The sequence below is a fragment of the Homalodisca vitripennis genome, chromosome 1 (assembly GCF_021130785.1).
Source record: "Homalodisca vitripennis isolate AUS2020 chromosome 1, UT_GWSS_2.1, whole genome shotgun sequence".
Lineage (NCBI taxonomy): Eukaryota > Metazoa > Arthropoda > Insecta > Hemiptera > Cicadellidae > Homalodisca > Homalodisca vitripennis.
In genome coordinates, this window is record NC_060207.1 from 30,720,001 (window position 1) to 30,744,154 (window position 24,154).

The 24,154-nt window shown below is 32.7% G+C and overlaps 2 protein-coding genes across 9 annotated transcripts in view; one reads left to right on the top strand and one right to left on the bottom strand.

Moving 5' to 3' along the window:
• Positions 1–24,154, bottom strand: part of LOC124359151 (protein furry) — a 693,398-nt gene that overhangs the window by 498,390 nt on the left and 170,854 nt on the right. The gene's annotated exons all lie outside the window — the stretch shown is intronic.
• The window catches only part of LOC124359168 (FMRFamide receptor-like), a 419,981-nt gene that overhangs the window by 363,914 nt on the left and 31,913 nt on the right, over positions 1–24,154 (top strand). For all 5 annotated transcript variants that reach the window (XM_046811696.1, XM_046811706.1, XM_046811723.1 and 2 more), the window contains one exon: positions 16,628–16,811. In XM_046811696.1, the coding sequence (XP_046667652.1) occupies positions 16,628–16,811 (184 nt within the window). The remainder of the gene's footprint in view (positions 1–16,627; positions 16,812–24,154) is intronic.

The following is a 24,154-nucleotide window of genomic DNA, read 5'->3' on the forward strand; positions in this document are numbered from 1 at the left end:
GTATTCTTTAATTAGCATATTGCACAAGGCTTTACGTGAAGTCAGACATAAGTGTAGTATAGACGTTTTTTACTCTCATAAATTAATATTATTACTATTTGAAAATGTATAAGGACCTAAGAGTATTTGTCTTTAAAGGACACAAACTACATTGTTGAGGGTTCTAAACATAACCAAACGATATATTTTAATTAAAATAAAATTCGAAACAAGTAAAAACTATTTTTGTTATGCACGTGTAAATAAAAAAAAAGAAAAAAAGTGTATTATCCAGTTTTAAATGTCGTTCTGTGAAGGAATTGATAAGTTGAACATCAAGGGGGAGTCCGGCCTGGGTAAAAGTTTTTTTTTAACTCCTTTACTTACACATTCTTGCTGCCTAATCAATTTGATAACCTATAAAAATATTCATAGCTTATGGAATACTTTAATCGATATTTAATATCTGGATGTCACAATCGTGGAAGTAGAAAAGTTCTTCCAAATTTAATTGACTAAGACATTTGTTTATATATCAGTACATATGTATTGTAATTGGTGAAATCAAATAGGAAAACGCAGGCACCAGCCCTTAATATGCTAGTGGTGTTTACTGGTATAGAGGTAGATTTCAAATATTTTTACCAATATCAGTTGTATTTATTAACGTAAGTCATAAACTAAAAAGAAATAAAAACATTGAAACGTTTATTGTGATTTGTAATATAAGTATCATTACATTTAACAGGAGGAATTTATAATTTTCGCTTTAAAACCTGATAACTATAAACTTATTATTTACAAAATAGTATGAAAAATGTATAGCTCAATTCAGTGAAAATAAACATTATTCTATAATTAATACAGTGGAAACCTTGTGTTAAAATCTACTAACATACTTGACATCAAATCCTAAAAATTTTCCCTTCACATGTGTTATATGTCTCCCTGCAATAGGAACATGAAAATTAATAAAACAACACGCGTTAGAAAGCCCTAGACAGTAGTAAGCTGTCAATTTGGAACGAATGATGGACATCGGTGCTAGAAGCGAGAGTACTACAAGTGTCAGAGCACAAACGCACTGTCCCTCATTTCTTTATCAATGGAAACTATTCTGGACTGTGGGGGAAGAAATTATACTACACAGATAAATTCCTCTTTGACTATCTTTCTACTTTTTCCGGAAAACTAAGCACAAAAGTACGGTACATATGGACTTAACCGCATGTGTGAACCTATATTGATTTGTATGTTAACTTTTGATATTCAACAATCAATAACTTTTTTTCATTTAAGATTTCTCGAAATGTCTCTCTCAAAGAAATACTACTAACATATAACTCACTAAAAGCCCATGTAATTATGAAACCTATATTGAAAATCAGTATGAAGTTTTGGTAATCATGAACTATAAATTAAACTAAAAGGAATTGTACATTTTTTCACACATAAATATGAAACTTCATTTTAGATATGGTACGCAGAACATGGTTAGCTATAGCGTAACAGGCACTAAAGTTAGAACCTTCCCATGCATAATACTGTATTTAAAATTAGGAGAACTCCCTACAAGGAAACTACGTTCCGCTTCAAGGAGCCATCCGGTTCTCTGTTCTCATTTGTCACTCGTTTTTGGAAAATATGCAAAACCGCTGTGTAAACCTGACGTAATATAGTTTATATTCTTGCTTACCCACCTTCGTGAATTTATATGAAACAATTAAATACCAGAAGGGCAGAGCCCTACGTCCATTGTATATAATCAGGTGCACACAGAAATTCAACTCAATTAGTTCATTATACTTTTAATGATGGAAGGATAAACATCCTTACATTCAAAATTTCATATTTCAAACATTAGTATAATAATCAATAATAGAACTAATTAAAAGCCATTATAATCTTTTTCCACTATTTTCACTTTAAATAAAACTTAAAAGAAGGCAAGTTATTAATTTGAACTTTTTAATAAAGTTCTTCTTTTATTACAATTCACTAACTTAAATATTTGTCAGCTTCTCTGCCGACGCTGAGAAATAAGATATTATTTCCTCAATGTCGATAAAGTGGCTTCCTATTATTATTCGCACTGGTGAGCATGGCACTGGCTAGGATATTTAATCACTCTGGTGTCTTGGAGGGATTTCTATGAAAGGTAAATTACGAACAGTGAACAAAATCCGAAATGTTGGCAGGCATACAGTATATTGTAATTGTCTTTCACACAACCACTTTTGGAAGTATAGCCGCAGTTCTTGTCAGTGTCTCGAATAAAACCCATAAACCAATAATATCTGCAAATTTAATAGATGGAGCTGCTATAAATAACCACAATACGCGGGACCGTGTAAAACTGCGACACGCCCAACACCACTCGGCTCTGGCTGGTGGAATTTGAGGGCCAGTGGTTTTTGGAATCTCCCTAATAATTTTCAAAAATATTGAAGAAAAAGCCCTGTTTAAAAAGATATTAAGAGAGCATTTAGTTCAGGGATGCTTCTACTCAGCTGGTAACAACTCGTTATTTTTTGTTAGTTGTGTCTATTTTTATGTTAAAGTGATATTGTGATTTTTATTCCATGTTAATATTTTACTTTACTATTTCTGAACATTTTTTTACATAATATATATTATTGTAATTTGACCTTTGTCACACATGTAACATGTCAACGCCAATAACAGATTGATTGATCTTGTTAAACTAAGAAACTGTATCATATTTTGAATTTTAAAAGTCTAATTTATTACCCCATGCATTCGTAAGTAACACTAAAACATTATAGGATAGTTTGAACTTCAAAATAGTGTTAAATAGTCATAAGAAATAAATATAAATTTCAGTAGGTTTAGCAATACCTATTTCACCCATATTCGGAATGCAGGTCTATTTTATGTATTTTCAACCCCAAAAGTAACCGGATAGACTGAGTTTAATTTCAATTGAGTCACATTAAATTGGTGATGGTTACTGTCTTTTGTTCTTCGACTACAAATAAATAATGAAATATAATTAACTGAGGAAGTTTAGTCCTCGAGTTCAATCTAGCCCAATTTTATCTTGAAAGTGTAAAAATCATCACGATACAGCGCGGTATTGGTATTATGTCTAGTCTAGGAGTGTATCCGTACAAATTTAGGAGCAAATTATGTAGATGTTACTTTTGCATCGTGCAAAGTCACATTCGGAAAAAAATATATGTAAAAATCATTATCTTTCGTTTACAATACTGCTTGTTTGATTGGTTTAAAGTAATGTTGAAACTAAAAAAAAATAATAAAGTGTCAACTTGACTACAGTACGAGACATATCAACGCAAGCCTGGGTTGTGGCGCGCTGTTGCCAAACTGTAACGGGAGAATAACTAGTGATGGGATAATCGATTGAATTTCACAACCAAGCAATCGTTGTTTAACTCATCTTTACTTCTCATCTACCTTCCTGAATCCTTTACATCCAGGACTTTAGTTAACACGCGTTTACAATATAACACAGAACGTTAGCACACAAAAATAAAAAAACTCTGAACTTGAAAACGCTGAAGAACTAAACAGATGTGAACAACCGGAACGAAGGGAAACATCGTCGCGTCGCCTGAGAATCAGCTGATATAACAATGTGTCAACGCTGTAGGTGAGGGGGAAAGTGGGGTGCGGTAAATGCTCATACGGCTAGGTTTGCAATTATGTGTCTCATACTATAGTGATGGCAAAACTGAGGAAGCAATCTGGCTGGAAGTGTTATCCACAACTAAGACGATTGCCCCACATGATCCTAAGCGTTTCTTTAGGAAAGATAACAATTTTTATTATTGCTAGTCATATTATGAAAATTCTATGAGCAAGTTGTATTTCGAACATCTTGTGCTATAATTAAAAAACATAAGAACTTAAAAGCGAATTCGGAAACTTTTGCGTAATTCCGCTTAATAATGGATAATAATCTTAATAATAATAAGATTAGTTGTAAGGTCTTCTTGTATTGAAAGTACCTAGAAAAGTGCACCCATAATTATTATTGTAATGGTATAAAATATCTTACCACTAACTGAGAATGAAATTACAGATATACTGCTCTGAATCTACAATATATTTGAAATTTTAATTTTGCTTTAAAATAACAATTTCACATTGTTTATATTTTTGTGAATACGATGAGGTTTTTTACATTTATTGGTATTTGATATTTTTTAATTAGCAGACAAAACTTTAAAAAGACGCATTAATGGTGTTAAAACGACATGGCACCACGTGACAAAACTTGTAGTAATAAACGAAAATAATTTAAAAATGTTAATATATTAATGTCCAAATTTATTATTGCGTAGTTTCATTATGAAATAAAACGAGACTGAACTATAAAAAACAGTCATACGAGAATTTATTACGGAATAGATGGAAAATATTGAGCACAAATCAGTCAGAAAAAGGATTCGTAAGCTTTCAACATTTGCTGAACCGTCCAGGTTGCACTGTAGATGAATAATTCAAAAGTGTAATGTGTCAACGTCTTATGTTTTACTGAAAAGAAGAAAATGCAAAACACAAGACAATAAATCCTCGTTGATCCACAACTCGGTGTTTCACTTTTCTTCCACTTGTTGCTTCGTTTTCTTCCATTACAAAAAAGACTTCCATTTCAAGCTAACAGCCTCGTTAAGAGTGCCCCGCATGTAATCGTATAAAATACGATATAAAACGCTTTACGTATCATACACAATAGAGACATTAAGAAAATGTATGAGGAAGTAAATAAACTCTGTTATATAAAACATAACTCAAGCAAAATTGCAGTGGAGCTTTCTACAACCTTTCAAGAGCAATATACCCATAATATTTTACTGTTTATTATTATATTTGTTATGCTATGTCTAGTAATACAAGCTGTAAATAAGGGAAGAATTACTATTTATGAGCTCTAGCGTTATATATTAAAATTGACGCTAATGCCTCTTCGTGCACAAGCAACTGATACTAAATCTGACAGTCTCAGAGGGTAGAATTCGTTGTGATATCGATCATTATATGTTACAACTGACCCTAATGCCTCATCGTGCACGAGCAACTGATACTAAATCTGACAGTCTCAGAGGGTAGAATTCGTTGTGATTTCGATCATTATATGTTACAACGGACGCTAATGCCTCATTGTGCACAAACAACTGATACTAAATCTGACAGTCTCAGAGGGTAGAATTCGTTGTGATATCGATCATTATATGTTACAACTGACCCTAATGCCTCATTGTGCACAAGCAACTGATACTAAATCTGACAGTCTCAGAGGGTAGAATTCGTTGTGATATCGATCATTATATGTTACAACTGACCCTAATGCCTCATTGTGCACGAGCAACTGTACTAAATCTGACAGTCTCAGAGGGTAGAATTCGTTGTGATATCGATCATTATATGTTACAACTGACCCTAATGCCTCATTGTGCACAAGCAACTGATACTAAATCTGACAGTCTCAGAGGGTAGAATTCGTTGTGATATCGATCATTATATATTACAATTGACCCTAATGCCTCATTGTGCACGAGCAACTGATACTAAATCTGACAGTCTCAGAGGGTAGAATTCGTTGTGATATCGATCATTATATGTTAAAAATGACCCTAATGCCTCTTCGTGCACAAGCAACTGATACTAAATCTGACAGTCTCAGAGGGTAGAATTCGTTGTGATATCTATCATTATATGTTAAAAAAATGACCCTAATGCCTCTTCGTGCACAAGCAACTGGTACTAAATCTGACAGTCTCAGAGGGTAGAATTCGTTGTGATATCTATCATTATATGTTAAAAATGACCCTAATGGCTCGTCGTGCACGAGCAACTGATTCTAAATCTGACAGTCTCAGAGGGTAGAATTCGTTGTAATTTCGATCATTAGGCTATATGTTAAAACTGACCCTCATTGTCCACGAGCAACTGATACTATATCTGATAATGTCGGAGGGCAAAAGTCATTGGGACTTTGATCCTATGTATTTAGTACGAAGAGAATTATGCTTAACATTCTCCGAGGCAGCTACATATACATTAAGTAAATAACGAACAAATTAAAAAGCAAACAGAGAAAAATTCAAGAGACTAAGTCGCGAATTCAAATATGAACAGTCTACATGCCTTAATTATAACGTGTTTTTCCACATAAAAACTACTTTTTTATTTTTTAAAAGTAATTAGGATTTTTAACTATGTATTTACAATTCACTCAGACTCATATTTATGTAGGGATGTTTAAATTATTCCATTTTACAAAATAATTTATTTATGAAAAGTTAGTTACAATTTCAAAATTTTTAAGGTTAAATAATGCTACCTGGGTGCTTTAAAGTTATTACAAACGGACCGTATAACACGTACATTTCAACCTAGAAAACTTAAATGTTTTCTAACACAAGATGTAACGTTTTTAATACATTAAATGTTTATTTCAAAGTGAATTTACTTATACTATAAATGGCAGTATAACCATAAAATGTGAGTGATTTTTATCAATGAAACAATCTAAAACGTTTACAAGACCAATCAAAGATATTGTCTTTTTACAATTATGATAGTGCTTCCATTGCAGGGTTTTACAATGTCATATAATAGCCCGAACAACATGTATAAAAAAGGCGATCGTACAGTTTTAGTGTTTATTACATCAATCGACTTTCTTTTATTCTTTGACAAAATATATTTGAGTCTCCCCTTAAATAGTTAACAGCAAGTCAAATATAAATTAAACATTTATCACGCTGCCACATAGAAACGAGATAACCCGAAAGAATCAAACAGCAGCGGCCGCAGTGTGGAGACGTATTTGAATACAAAGTAGCTGTCACCTTGTCTCTTGGCTCGCATTCCTTGCAACGTATCAGTATACTCAATATTACCACAGAATAAAACTAGATTCTCCTGTGTCTGTGTCCATGGTATTTAATAAAATTGGCAGTTCCAAAAATTGTATTCATAGGATTTTAATTGCCATGCGACTTTAAACTCTTACAATATCTCAGTCCCTGAGGTCAAGCGTTTCTAGCGCGGCGATATCGTTGTTTCCACTAACGATGGCATCCAGCTAATGTCTTTCGGTAGTTAATTTCTTCTTTTTTTTTGCTCCTATTCTCTTTTACGATCTTACCAGTCAATGTGTAAAGAAGAGAAAATACAAATTGAGGTGTCATCTTGCCTCCAATCTCGCCGGAAGAAACTCTATATCGGATGAGTCTCCTCTATAACCCATTTTCTTCATTCTCATCTGTTCACCTGCCATACCTATGTTGTGCGGTCGTTTGTTCCCGCCTCTAGCAAGGTTAATATTCTCGTTATAACATTTTCCTCTTGATATTGTTTTGTTCAGTTTATAAATAATCATACATTTTGTTTCAAATGTTCAATACCTTTAATGACATAATTAATAATATTGCCCGTCATTCAATGCACATTAGATATCAGATAGTATAAAAGTTTACTTATATAGCATTAATAATAATAAATGTTTGGTACTACGTTTAAAATCAAAATATGGACATAAATATTGGGTGTATTATATATTTTAATTTAATTAACGACCCTTCAGTAGTAAAGTAGCACATTTGATGGACGATTATTTCAAATAAAGTATGTAGTCAAGTTGATATTTTTCAAACGTTTGATTAAAACCAGAATCATTACTGGAACACAATTTTTTGAAGTATATAATGTGTTATGTAATATTATATAAAGTTATTAAGGTAAACTAAAAATTACTAACAAATACGACTTTTATAGCTTTTCATACTCACAAAAATTGAGTTTTAATTTAAATACTTGTTCAAAAATTAAATCTATGTAAACGCCCATATTTTGAGCGGGCTTAGGGTGTGTGCAGTCGTTACATAAATAGGTTATGAAGGTAATTTTTCGTCCGCAGTAAATATTCATATCCTCTTAGACGAACGTGGTGTAACGGAAGTATAACATTAACGCCTTCATAACGCCAAGTTACCAGTTTATTGCAGTTGAAGCGTATGAACTAAATTGCTGTGTAATCCATTGTTACCTTTGAAAGGAAACTCCTAAATGGCCGAACTGTGCTTCTTGTTAAGCTTTACTCTGAATACCTGATTATCATGTTTCAACTCCAAATTGGGATCAGAGACATACTCTATTCCGAATTTAATTTTTCTATTAATTTTCGTATCGGTCATTAGGCTCAACTAATAAAGATTTATTAAAAATTATTCACACAACATTTCAATTAGTACATAAATTTATATTATTCCAATATTTCTATTAACAGTACGAAGATTTATTTGGTATTAATACTTAAGTATCACCTGTGTTCTTATTAACAATTAATCAATCAGGAAGTGAAAGGTATGAATCATACAAAACATTTTTCAGTTGAATCTTAAAAGTAAAATAATTTACTCATAAAAATTGTAATATAGTAAGGAGAGTTGTACACGTACTTTAAGAGTTAATTTCGGTTTAAAATTAATCTTCTAATGCCTGATATTGATCTATAAAAAATTCTCGATAACTTTTAAAACTTACTTTTATCCTACAACACAATCCTATAAATTAATAGGATAAGGGACACAGCACACTGAAGTTCATCATGTTATATGTATGATCTTAACTTTAAAAGAATATTTCATAAAATATTATGATACTTATTTAACCAGTATAAAATTCACACGTTACTTACACTATGGGCTTATACTACTATATACAACTAATGTTTGGTCGAGCATATTTAAGACAGAGAAGGACCAGACAAGATTCCGACATCATTTTTTTCGTTCCTCAAACACGAATTAAAAACTTTCAAGAATAATTTGTAGTTTAGATGATGTGATATCCTTTTAGGTAGATTTCTTTAATGAATTCTACCGATCATGGCTCCAACATCACGAAACCACTACTTTGCAAACATTTATGTACATTTATGAGCTTCTGTACACTTTTAAAAGCACACATTCACATACTATCCATTAAAAAGAACAATAATGATATCGGTGCGGTTCACATTAATTCGATAAACTAGTAATACATTTTAAATCCAAAATTTTAAAATACAGCCACATATACAATTTATTTTATCCCACATCACCGGATGGTATAATTTGAATACTTAGATAATTTGGCGACGCAGTGTGGGTGTTCCAATACCCTGCAACAGTAAACTGTGGTAGTGAATGTGTTATACGGAATACAACGATTCCAGAATAACAACACGGAAAATACTACATGTGGTATAGGTAACACTAGCTAGCGCTGTAAATATAAACAATGCATTCAGGTTATCGTTAAAAATAAATTTAAAATGTTATGAACATACGACGCCATATATGGTTATTACCAACTAATAAAGGCAGACACAATCACTTTTTGCGTAAACACGATACAAACATGCCTCGGTTCCCATTGTGCCTGTGTAATTAACATTCCATCGGCTAGTTGTAATGAGAAAAATCGTTTCTAATAAAAACAGCTGTCAAAATTACGTACACTATTAATAGGGGCCACTTTAAAACTGTTTTGTTTTATAAAACAGAAAGTATCAACAAAATTAAATTCCTGTTGTTTTAAAATGTGAACTTAATATTTACTACGAGCATTGTAAACAATGTGTATCCATAAGATGATTTCCATGACCATATCTATAAATACACTCTACCGGTTCCAAGTGGTCCAACCGTACTCATGATGAAAAGCCGCGCCATACTGTTATGCATGGTAGAGGTATGGAGTGCTATACAATAAACCATAAATTTAAAATATTTTATTTTACAACAACATTTTGTAACAATTTATTTGTTACACATCTGTCCCAAAATCTTCAACTATGAAATTTTACGTATTGCACAATTTGACTACTGATATAATGTTAAAAAGTTTTTACTTTTCAATTTACATTCAAGGCTAACTTGATTTGTACCTTAATAATCTTCAAAAAGAATTTCCCTTGTGTTACAATCTCATATCTCAAAGTTCAAATGCATATTATTTAGGTACGTAGTTGGAAAGGGAAAATATTATAGCTTCAACAGCATTCACATAATAATCTTGTATTTTTTTAAATGACTTTAACACGTTATCAACTCTATGGTAAAATAATAAATTTTAGTAATTAAATTAATCTAGAACGCTTCAATCCATAATTAATGTTTTTACATTTTTATATTGACATCTAACTATATTGTAACCATTATTAATACACAGATTATTACCCTATTTCGTGTTTATACGTCTTCTTTACGTTAAAATTAGTTTGTTCATAAAACAACAACTCAAGTTTCTTGAAAACTTTGTGATTATTCGAACAAAGACTTTTTAAGTCGGCATATTTCGGATTGTTGTACCTAGATCTAAATGTAGTATTTAAATTCGGGTAACGATAAATAGAGGCCTAATCAGAGTGTTTGTCTCACTACATTCCGCACAAATTGTAAATGTTAGTGTAAACGTACGGTTGTATGTAAATATATGTAAATTTCACAGTTATGACAGAGAAGTAAACATAGAGCAATTCATCTCTGGTTGTAAGTCAGAATATATGCAGACAGAACTTCAGCTTATGTGTTTTTTCCAAATTTATTTAGACAAAGTAAATATGTGTACATTTATCTGTCAGTGACACGAGTAGAACGTATCAAACAATCGCGATAGTCAAAGTATTGCTATATTATCACTAAATTAAGAGGTCCAGGATCATAAGCTCTGCTTTTCAGCCCAATCTCGATGAAAACAGCTGGCGGAAATTGTATTTTATATTTATTTATTATCTCATCCACTTCATTTTTATATTTATCCTTGAGAATAAACAGTTGTATTATAAATTCAACTGTTGGATACCACCTGCTTAAAGGTGAAACACTTTTTATTTGAAGGCGTAAAGCAAAACAGAAGCCATAGCGAAATCCACGCTCATGTCATTCATGTAAACTTATAGATTAAGTATACATTTTTTTAAATTTTCATACCAGGCCTTTTATTACTTTTAATTTAGGCTCCGATTGTAACAAATGTTAACTCTTCTACTATCCAAACTCGAATTCGAGTTTTAATAATAAATTATTTTGGAATTGGTGTCCAAACCATCTTCAGCCTGAAAATCAATAATTAATATATATCACTAGTTATGCGATTTCTATTCAGTTGCATGCTTTTCAGATGAAAGTGCTTTCAGTTTTCACAGATCGAAGTCTGCTTATGTAAAGAAGATAGGCGAAGAGGAAAATGATATAAGTTTATTGATTTTAAAATCGAATTTAGCGCTTTTAAAATGTAATCGTATTGAGAATTGATATAATGTAGTAATAGACACGACCTAGCCATATCCTATTTTAAATAAATTTGCAGAGCAATACTTTTTGGTCCTAAAGTAAGAAAGTGAAACTACTTTTATGAGTAGGTACGATCAAAATTTAGAATCGAATTTTTCTGCAAATTACATGTGTTTCATTGAATAACTACTTTAGACCAAAGTGGAGGAATCCTGTATGATGTACAAGGATATACGATGGAGTTCTATGATATTTTTGAAATGTAAGTAGTCATCCATCTATATCGGATACACATTTTTCATCGGATGATCATCTTGGTCATAGATAAGAGGATCAGAGGCCACGCAAAATTGTGAGTAACTCATTTCAGGTTTGGTGCTTGTATGAGTTCTGGTTTTAAATAGTCCTATTTTCAACGTCAAATTTTGTTTCTTGCCACAATAAGCAATATATATATATATATATATAAAATGGATGGGTAACCCTTGAGGATAACTAATGTCATAATTCACTTCTGTACAACTGACAAACATAATGTAGTAGTTAGCTTTATCAGTGCGCTTTAGTACAAAAGAGTTTGTCGTATTGCTTGTAGTTCTTCAACTACACTATGTCGCTTGACGAACGTGAACGTATAACACTTCTTATGATGGTTGGGGAAATAACAGACGATCACACGAGGAAGCATGCCATTTATTTAATGACTACTTTCACGAGAGGCAGCCAATTTCTAGAACAACTGTAGGGAGAACTGTTCAACACTTTATGGAAACAGGAAGTGTTTCTGATCGTCATAGGTCGCTGAGATTTCTAATTGTTACTGTTATCAGGTTTTTTACCCTTGAGGATAACTAATGTCATAATTCACTTCTGTACAACTGACAAGCATAATGTAGTAGTTAGCTGCAGTATTTACTTGGTTGCGGTTTTGCTTTACTGGGGTTATGGCTACTAATAAAATGTAACCAAGTAAACTCTTTGAACAGCCGCCATTTTGTACTGGATCAATCTTTTTGAGTGCGGTTTGCGGCATTAAACTCTGCTAGATAAGCCCTTTAAAATGATGTCCATATTGACCTATGCTCCTATTTAAGATTTCCTTCTGACTCCTTGCGGGACGTCCCCATGATATTACAGAAAACTGATAGTTCCTTCAAAAAGTAGATTTTTAGGTGTAGTATTGATGTACCATATCTTGTTTCTTCATCTGTTATCGTTCAGAAAATATTATACCCGTGCAGGACTTTATGTACACCCTGTATATAGCCCTAAATGTAATTTTGTAGTGAGTTTTAGTAAATGCAAAACAGTAAAGTTTTCGTAGTTTACAGATATAGATATTTATAACAAAAATGTTTAAAAAAATCAAGTTCATATCAACATCCAAAATACTACCACATTTGAATGTCAATTGACATTCATATATTCTTAATTAAAGAATATAGTGCAATATTAAAGTCAATAACAATTTCAAAAATTAATTATAATTTTATTTTATTTATATGTTTCGTAAAATGGCTATTAACGTATTAATTTTTAATATATACTACAAGACTGTTTGTATGTGTTAAGGTACATTATTTTGTCAATAGCTCACATGTTTAAAAAATCTTATGTTTATATTGAGTTTCTTTACAAATATATTTATTATGCTATTTTCTTGTTGCTATCTTTGTTACAGGTAAAATAAATTTTAAAACTATTCGCTAATGCTCGGAAAAATCCCATGGAGTGACATTCGCTATCTTCAAACTAAGTGTTACTCATGGAGAAATGAATCTTCATGAACAATTTTAGTCTATAGACCACTTCAATTGCGAGATGTCATCCGCACAGACGGACAGAAATTAAAATCTTCCAGCTCACCGAGAAAAAGGATTTGCTACCGCTCAGCCAAAAAATATACACCAATAGAATTATTCAAAGTGCGACAAAGAAAAAGACTATATTTCAACAACTGTCAACATATCCCGAAGTTTTGTTGGATATATGTATTAATGATACACAAAGTTTCTGCAGGACGGTAATCACGTACTCACACGCGTAGGTATCCTACAACATTTGCATCTATGTGACAAGACTTCCAATCAGTCGTGGTCGTATTCTGGTCAGATTCATTGTTGTTGCCAACTTTATTCGCTCTATGCCTGACTGACTTCATTATGGTAAATACACCACAGTCTATCCTACTACTCTACATTTTCATCTGTGTGGCGAGACTTTCAATCAGTCGTAGTCGTATTCCTGGTAGCTTTATTGTTGCAATAAATGGAAAATGGTAAGTTAATCTATAATTGGAAATGTTTATTACAAGTATTAAAAAATATTGGGGCGTAATTTTAATTAGATTATACTCGTACTTTTTTGGCAAGAAAATTGTGTTTCTTCTGTGGCTAGTCAGGTCATATCTTTTTGGTTGTCTCAGCCATTTTGAGTTGCTTGGATTTTGTGAAACCTTCCTTTAAGATGTATTAATTTTTATTATTATATGAATTGAAAAATATTTCTTCTAATTAAATTTGAATTTGAAGTCAATGATAAAGCCTTTCATAAAATTTAGAGGTTGGTAAATTTTGCAAAGTCTACTCACATGAAGTGTAGTAATATCGGAGTTTTATATACCAAATTTTAAATCTATACATCACACGGTTATATAATTATGAGAAAAATAATTAATAATCTCAGTGGATCTTAAAGCCTAGTATAATGTATTGAATATTTTGTATTTAATTTAAAGTAGGAATAAAATGTAGAAACAGTGACAAATATTAAACGTCCATTTAACTTGCCCATTTGGAAAGAGAAGAAAACAGATGGTACAGAAAATAGTGGTGGAAATTTAAAATAATGTCACTAGTTCCCAGAGTTTTTTCTTGAGGTCTCATTGTTGTTGGATGACACATCACTGTATCATATTACAGATACAGCGTTTTTGAAAATTATTAATTATAATTGATTTGTTTTGCAATTTTTATATGTTCGGTGGAAAGGGGAATAAAAGATCTTTAACTAGAACGTTTTTTTAAAAATCCATATAGTGTTGGGACCAAGGTAATAGTGTGATAAAATATTGATTAGAGTGAAATTAAAAAATATAGCCTAACTATTATTTATATAACAAAGATTAAAGGAATTTATATTTTGATTTATGAAAGATATATGTCTAAAGGAATTTCACAACATTTACCAGGATATGAGTATCATGCAGCTTAGATATTAACAAGATTTTGTATATTATTTATCCTAGTGTACAGTTTCACTTTTTGAGAGAACAATGAACAATGAAGTTGTTGAAACTGTAAAGTTCAAGGTATTGTCTACATTAAGCTTTCAGCCACAAGTTCACGCCACGTTTTACCGCAGCGCCCTTGCCCACAGTTAAGCTAAACACAAGAAATTAATTGTCTCGCAGCGAGTGGGCGAACCTCATTTTCTAACGTTACACACACACGCACGCGCCCGCACACGTACGTAATTCCTCAATCCCTGTCTCGGCAAGTTGTATTTTATTTAGAATAAGTACTTAGTATTTATTTATCGCTAATTGCCGATCTTCCTCTATGATTTCTTCAACATTAGCTACAAATGACAATGATAATTTGTGAGATTCAAAAACAAACATATTATACTTTCTAGTCGACAATAACACTACAACGTATATTTACCTTAAAAATAGGTTAAACTTGCTAATGTAATGATAGTATACATTGACAATAATGCAGTTATATCATGTTATTCCTCACTGAACTAAAATACTGGCTAAGCAATGTGCCCTCCTAAAGTCAATATTGATGGTTAATCTACCAAATAATATGTTACATTATTATTACACTATTAGATAGGATATTCTATCAGATATTATATTACAATATTAGCACGCCGAAACATTATCAATTAATTATTATTATTATTAAGTAATTTTTAAACGAAAACAAATAATTTGTGTAACCTGTTTTTCATAGTACAGTACATGTTGTATTCCTACAAAAGTTTCAATTAACTAGCATTTGTGTGTCTGCAGAGAAAAGGCACTGTGTGAGCAGTCTCAGGTGTCCACAGATCATCTGTATAATGTGTGTAAACCAGTGATATTTTGCACGTGTCGACGGGGTAGCCATGATAATAGCGTTTTGCATACGGACAAATACAAGTTATATTATTTAAATACCTAAAACTCATTATAAAAATGATTTAAAGACTTGTTTTATTTTCTACATGACACTTGTTTTAGAGTATACAAAAATCAAAACGAAAAATTCCAAGTGCTGTTAGGAGCTATGACTCTCCATATTTAGGCATAAAAGTAGTATTTTAAGCATGGGGCCACACTAATTATCTTATTATGACAGCGAGAATACGATTTTTATAAAAATTAAAAGTCTAAATTAAACTTGGAAAACGTGGAATTTCATTATTTTAAAAAAGAAAATTTTACAAACTTTACAAAGAGAAAAATATATTTTTACTGGTTCCTTGAAACATTTTACTACGACATGACACACAGATTTTAACTGAAATTTTTGAACCTTACAGCGGAACGGCCGATACCTAGTGATGACGTAGGTAGGTAAAAGACATCGCTACTTAAGTTAGGAAAATGATCGTGTTCAATAATGGTTTTGTTATTATTATTTATCTATTAACAATTATGAGGGAAATTCAACTGTTTGCCCAAAATGAGCGCTCAGAAGATATATTTTAGACACACGATGAAAGAAAAAGTCTTTATTGGTGTCCTGTAATTTTCTGACATTTTTAAGACCCCAGATGGCCAATATACTTATGTCAACAGCCACTATCTCAATACAACATAAAATATTTCCACTCAATTACGCTGTATTTTTGTTATTGAATGTGATTTATTTCTTAAGCCATTATAAATCACATAGTCTATATCAAAATCACGCTTGTAGCTAATAATGCGAAAAGTTATAATTATATACGAGGTAACAATGCAAACGTTTCTTGTTGAGTGAAACTGTCCCAATATCTAAACCCGTTTACAGCACTTGCTGAGCCTGCGTTGGAACCCATTTTGTTACCATTTACTTATTCGCGTAATACGTGTGAGTCATGATGGTACGGTATGTATGTAAATTTTCCAAATGCAGAGGTGCTCAATATGTGTTCAACAAGAACTTTGGCGTCAACTTCGCTCTCTACTGCGTCACCAGGGTCATTAAACAAGGGCAGTCATGACAGTTGCTCGTAATGTTTCAGGCGATCCAGACGGAGACGGTGAACGAGGTGGTCATCTTCCAGCACTATTTCAATCTGCAGTTCAACACGAACTTTGGCATTACCTTCCGCTATCTACTACGTCAGTAGGCAGTACTAAATAAGGGTGTTCACGACAGACGCATCTACTGTTTCAGGCGATCCAGACGGAAACGGTGAACGAGGTGGTGATCTTGCAGCACTATTTCAATTTGCTCTTCAACACGAACTTTGGCATCAACTTCGCTCTCTACTGCGTCAGCGGGCAGAACTTCCGGCGGGCGTTAGTCACGCTTTTCTGTCCCAGGTTCCGAAAGCGCCAGGATAATACTCAAGTCACGGGTCAGTCAATGTATACGTAGTGTACAATGTGTAAATTTAATTTTACTGGTTGTACATGTTAAACTCTATATTTTATTTTCCATTCTTCAATATACATCTCTCAACGATAACATGTAGGTATAGTACTGTACGTATTCAAACGTGTAATAGTGTTGAATGTGTCTATACTTTTTCCGCAGCACTTTAACAAGCCAAGTTCTTGTTTTAAACCCATAGATACGCCACGAATTCCTCCAGATGTGATAAGCTACTATTTACAAATACTCAGCCCTTCTACTACTTCACGTACTAGTATTACGTATTATACCAACGATGTGACAGCCATTAGTGGATTTCCACTAATCACTGAACAGATTGAATCCACTGCCACATTTAATCGATGTTCATAAGTTCATAGTTTATGAATGGTGCAGTTCTCACCATGGCCGTGTTTCGCGTACTTCACTTTCACATGCATTCACGAGCTGACGCTAGTTGTTGAGATTTCCTCGTGGATTTTATCTACTACTCTTGTTTTCGCATAGACCTTCATTTGAGGATGTATGGCATAACTCCCGATACAACAATCGGATCCGCAGGCGTCATGTTTCGTAGGCTGAAAGTCTAATTTTATATAGTGTATTTTTCATAATTGATTCTGAACAATAAGGAAAACTAAAAAAATTTAGTTCATTTAACCATAGGATCGCAATACCATGAGTAAAAAGCATAATTTATACACATGTAAGTGCGAGAATGTTTCTCTTATTTATAGAAAGAAACAAAAATCAGTATTATTATTAATATTAATAGTTAGGAATGTAAATAATAATGAGGAACGGTATCTTAGGAAGTTAAGAGCCCAGTATTATTTACACGCAGATCTATGTATTAAAACAGAAAATGTTGATGTGAGTGCGTAGAAATGTGGATGTCTAATTCTGCAGAATAGACCAAAGAAAACCTAAATTTATCTGCATACAGTACAACAAAACTTTTAACTATTTACCTCGGAACGTTGCAGAATAATAATACACACATATTCCATCAAAACTTCGATGATACAACTAAATAATACTACCTTTTTCCATAAATATGCTTTAGTTGATTCATCTTACATACATTTAAAATGAGACAGTAGTGTAGAGTTTTTAAAAAGCAAAATACTTGCCTTCGTCCCAAGAGAACTCAAACCATACTTATGTAAAATAACTAATAATATGTGCATTCTGGTCCACGGGAATTATATTCTAGCCAGAGCTGTAAAGGTTAGGTGTATGGGTGATGTCCAATTAAAGAGGAAAGTGGCGCGATCCTTGAGGGGCGGTTTGTTATTCAAAATTTCCCTTGTGTCTTCAACGAACACAGAGCTGTAATTATAGAAGCCTTATTTGTTAGCGTTTAGAAACGTTTTAAATATAAAATGTTCAATAGCGAGGGGAGATATGTAAATGATGGGTGTCACTTGTTTTCTATAAATGAAATCCATCCAAATCCAAATCGAGTAATTTTCAAGTTATGGCCACAAAACCAAAGGGACGAAATATTTCAATTACATAATCAACACTATGAATGCATTTCAGAAATAAAACATATCAGCACTTCACTTACATTCACTACTGCGTCTTCTATTCACCACCATCACACAATACAAACACTCCATTCAGTTATTTTTATGTGGTACAGAACTTATCACCAAATATTAAAAAATTGAGAAACATTCATCATTTATACCTTATACGTTTGTAATTGAAATACATTTTGTACAGTCATGTAATCGAACGTTAGTGAACTTTTATAAAAGAAAACATTTAATGATAATAGCTCAAATTATATAAAAATAATCACTCGTTAAAAATACAAATTCACTTTTTATGAACTAAAACTTTTTCACTTTTACATGAATGAGGATATTAGTCTTTTGAAAATATAGACAATTATAATAAGGGTACGGTGGGGTCAGATTTTCGTGTTACAAGCTAGAAAAATTTAGTGATAGAATTTTATATAAAGATACACCTGTAAGCTTGTATGCGTAAGGCGACTCAAACCAAATTTAATTTAATGTTGAATACAACTTAAATTAATTTCCTATAACGTAGAAACATTAAAGTTTACAAACCTGTCTTACTATGTTTCCAGTGCTTATCAACCAACAGTTTGATCTAGAGAGTGATACTTTTCGGGTTCGCCAACCTTTATTTGTTTTATTGAATTCTCTATTTCACCACATGACTCTTGATATAAAATATCAAATGTTTAAATTTTAAAATCTATTTATTTATAAAAATACTTCTAATTCAAGTTTGATTTAAAATTATAATATGCCTATTTTTTGTCATGGAAGACCTCCATCTGACTCATTAGATATGACCTCAACTGTTCAGACATTAGAAGAAATGAAGGCTGAGTGTACAAGTTGGAAGGAATCGGTGCTATGTTCAATTACCGAAAGCAACTTACGTTGACGCACGAGACTGTCAGCACGCTTAGATGAAGAAAACAATGAATGATTTATAGGTGCAGGACTAAGGCCTATGACCAAAACATGGGGCCGGAAGCGGCTTGACTTTACCCCTTCCTCCTCCTGACCATCGCCTCCTGTCCCATTGTTTCAGATGACACGACAGCACAACGTTGTGCCAAAGAAAGAGCCGACATCGATTTTCGTAATAGTATCCCACTTTCATCCTTGCCGGTGTGATTGTATTTCTCGTACTCGTGACTTGTGCTTGGGACTTGCATTCTCTGCAGTGACAACGCCTGACTCCAAGCAGTTTTTTGGTGTGTTTAACCCTTTTCTTTCCCTTCTTTTCTCCTGTTTTTCTTTATTTTTGTATGTACTAATACCTCCCTCACCTGACGAAGAAACAGATTCCAATCCTTGAAACGTTATGTTATACTTTTTGTAATTATTACGATGGAAAATATCCGAGATCCTGTTATCCTGTCACACCTTTTCATAAACAGCCAGCTTTTATTATTTTGGGTGCTCGAACTTTTCGACTATGAATGGCCTGAGAGTTCGATATCAAAGAGTAAGCTCTGCTGAAACTAATGAAGTGATTGATACCTTGGAAGGTCTAGTAGAGTGTGGACTGTGGAAGAGTTATGTATTGTGGGAAGGAAGAGGCGATTACTGAAAAAAGAAAGACGCTTGGTTTCTAAAACATCACATCTTATTGAGGCTCTTCGTGACCGTTCTGCTAATACAATCAGGAATATCTGATATAAGGTTATAAGTTATAGATGTAAAGTCTTGGTAGACGTGGAATCTTGGAACCAGGAATCAGTTGGTGATATCTTCTCTCCTTTATGCTCTTTGGCAACCGATAATCTTTCCGTCAGGTAACGATACGTTCATTTACAATATAATCCTTCGGATAAGATGTTCTGGCAGTGGAGTTATGGACGATATTAACATTTACCAACTGAAAGTGCAAGGATCATGGGCACTTCTAAAAGATGAATTGACGATGCAACCATGGACAAAGAAAAAGAACATTGGAAATCATCTATATTTTTATCCCAACAACCACGTCATATTCCAGCCGGTTTGCATTGGCACTGTCTACACTGGATATAACAATTTTCGCCTAAGGCCAAGTATGCAGTATCAGCACCTGTTACAGTTGATTAATTAAAATTGTTCTTAGCTATGTTGGCTTCAGTAGTATTAGGGAAGCTTTATGTTATATAACACACTCTTTTGCTGTTTCAGCGAGGAAACGGAAACATCTTGGCCCACGTTACCCAATCAATTTCTTGGATTTGTTTGACCGGAGCGAAAGTTCTATGACGTTTTGGCAAAGTTAGAAATTAATTATAATGAGGATATTACAAGATTCTTCTTATGGTCTTGAAAGTTATTTATATTTACAAAGAAAAATAAAATAACGGTCCGGACAGCTTCGAAACTAAGCAATGCAACAGGAGGCGAGTTGGTTGCAGCCCAAATTAATCCTTGAAGGCTTTAGCTAGGATTTTGAGGATTGCTAATATCTCATCCACCTGCAAAAAATTAAACTACCTCGCACTCGTATTTACTATAATTGTCTCTTTTAAATGTGAATGGCACTAGCCTTGGAAAGTGAATAAGACTACAACAGTCTCCTTTCATAAACTGTGTTACACATCTGTTGGATAGTCTCGCTGCAGACAATAACAGACTAAGTTCTTGTTCGACGTTTGGATATTCAATGTCAACTATTAGGTTGCTGTTTTCTATACAATTATATTTTAATAGAGGAAATCAAAACGCATAAGCACCCTAAACATTTCAAAATATATGCAATTTACAAATCTCTTGAAAATTTTAGGTTTTTAATGCCTTCCTTTTTTTCTCTAGTAACATCGACATTGCCTTCTAAGGTTGATAAAATATGTTTCCAATCCACATTACTAATTATAGAAAAAACTCTTAAATATAACATTTTGGAAAAACCATTTTGACGACGGAACTTAACCCGATCTGGTAGACAAACCGTCAAAACTTAATATAATAGGTACCAGCTAGCCTTCATGATCTGTCTGGCAAGCATGAATGTTCGATGAAAACAGAAATTTGATTTTATGTACAATGTTGGTAGTAAAATTGCAAATTATCGTGCATCCACTGCAGTTTGGAAAATAAAATAATTATCCTAACTTGAAATGACAAAATATGAAATACAAAATAGATTTCAATAATTTACCATTCACTGAAGGACGAGATATTCCTCTAATAACAGTATAGAGGATAATATAATTTCTATTGATAGCATCTTTCAGTAAAAGAATATTTTTTTTGCTGGCTTCCTAGAAATTATGTAAAAATCATCACCAATAATAACTACAGATTTACCGTTGACGATAAGGCACAAAGCAAAATCTATCTATTAATGAATCTCCATCTGCTGAACGATTGATAGACAAATCCAAAGCCACAACTGGGATGACTGAAGACTCAAAGAGCCTCTCTACATTCAGACGGGAAATTACTTTACGCTCCGATAGAGAACGAGAGGGTCCTCCTTGACTTAGTTAACTTAGCCCTCCCTGATTTTAGTTCTTACGAGTGAGTAAAGATAAATGTTCTAGTGGATAAATGTGTTTATGTATTAATTAAAAACAGCTGTTCATTGTGCATAAACAAATACTCTAAAAATCATCATTTCTACGAACACCCCACCACGCGAATGAAAGCATAAACACTCAAACGCTAATACTATCATATCTCTTACAGTTTTCAATTAATTTACATAAACACGATAATGTTGGATTTGTCATTAACCTTCCAACAAAACACAAGTCTTGCAAAGTTTTAACTATATTTACTTCAGTACTTTTAAATGCCTTCATTTTGAAACAAAGTTGTATAATTAATTAAATTTTTTTTATTTATCTTTGATGGGTTCATCGTAAATTGTAATTTTTTTCGAGTTGGGCAGACATACAGTATACGAAGCAATATTTAACGTATTTAGAAACAGTTTTAATACCTTATTTGTTATGAGCGGATGATAAATAACTGAATAAAAGCGTGTTTCTACTCTCGTGCAATCCACTTTAGTGTTTTTGTTCACACATTTATTTCGACTGTTATCCGTTCCTAACAAATAAGTAGTATTAAGCAAATGGTTTCTGGCGGGATTAGATATTCATACAAAAACATTTTAGATTATTTAAAACGTTTGTTCCAGCCATTTATACACGTAAACTAAAATGTTTAAACTAATCTTAAAATTTGAGTACAAAAAAGTAATGTTCCTTTCAAAATAATCTGAATGAGAGAAGATAAATGGAAAATGTTTAATACAAAGCAATAAATGAGGTTATTGTGACGAGAAAAACGTAAAGTCGTTAAAAGTAATATTCACGGATCAGTAATAACTGCGATTGATTACGCCTCGTACCATTCTACCCAAGTAGGGAATATTGCGACTATATATTACGTAGGACACAAGTGAAGGTTGATAGCAACCATTTATTTATGGACTTGGGCAAATTAAAGATTCCATAAACCACAATTCAGTTAAAATATGAATAAACTCAATAACTGGAGACGCTGTGCCGGGTCAAATAGTCCGCCCACCATCCTAGTAATGGATTTGTGAAATTAAAAATTGCCCGTACAAAAAATACCCTGTATTTTGGCCCATAAGAATAGTGTTACAAACCATACACTTACGTCATATTTTTGGTCTTAGAATTGTGAGAGATGCCAGAATTTAAAGATATCCATCTATATTTGCATGTAGGTATCCAAACGATCTTTAATTATTTTTGTAATTTGAGTACGTTTTAGTATATAAAAGAACAAATGCGTAAGACGTTTGAGATTTGTTTCTAAATAACCAACAAAAATTTTAGTTGTAGTAAAATTACGCTTGGATGAGTATTACTTATATTTATTTTTCAATGACAAATGTCGTATTATTCTACGACTTAAAATGAGGTCGTAAAAGTATTTTAAAGATTAACATTGGTCTCACATAACTATAATCAATATGGCCGCCACTACTGTAGAATCAGAAGGCGGTAGAACTGTAGGTAGGACACCCTTCCTATAACTCCCCTACTTGACTATTACCATACGATACAAGGTTGTTTTCAATCCTTAATACACTGAATCAAAGCATTCAAATTAATCTAGTGTATGGATTTGATTATTCTTAGATGAATATTTTTCCATTACTACTTTTTCGATTATATTTTTAAAACTATACCTTTTTGCTTAGCAATCTTTCATATTGTTTATTAAACGCTTCTGCCGATTATATTTTCATGTAAACATAAAATCACATGCATGAACTGTTTTTGATTTATTGAAAACATTCTGAAAGTGTCTACCAGTTACTGAGGAAACGTGTGTTTAATACTTGTCTAACATTGTGAGAATCACACTTCCAGTTTGTCGTCAATAATTAAGTACTTGCATCTGATTAGGTGTCATATTTACTAAATAAAATATGTTTTATTCTCGTCAGTATCTCGACTCATACAGAGACTTCTAATAATTCGGGGGTTTTAATAAGTTAGACGATACGTATAAGACGATATAACATATAAATAATATTTATATGCGGAAAAATTGTAAAGTGGTTTTATAATTATTAACGCACTGTTCACAAGTTTCTTAAAAACTTACACAATCCCTGGCGTTGGCGCCATATTAGAGTTTATCTACTACGATATGTGTTTCAGTTTTAAGAGGCTGGACAGACATATCGCTCCCAAAACAGCTATTGACAAGCCAGAAGAGCATTTCGCGGTTGTTGGGCTGAAATATTGCCTCAGCTCGGAAATAAGAACGGCCTCAAATTGAATGTTAGCGCCTACTCCAATAAAAGCAACCCCAAAGATACTTTAAAAGGAAGAATTCA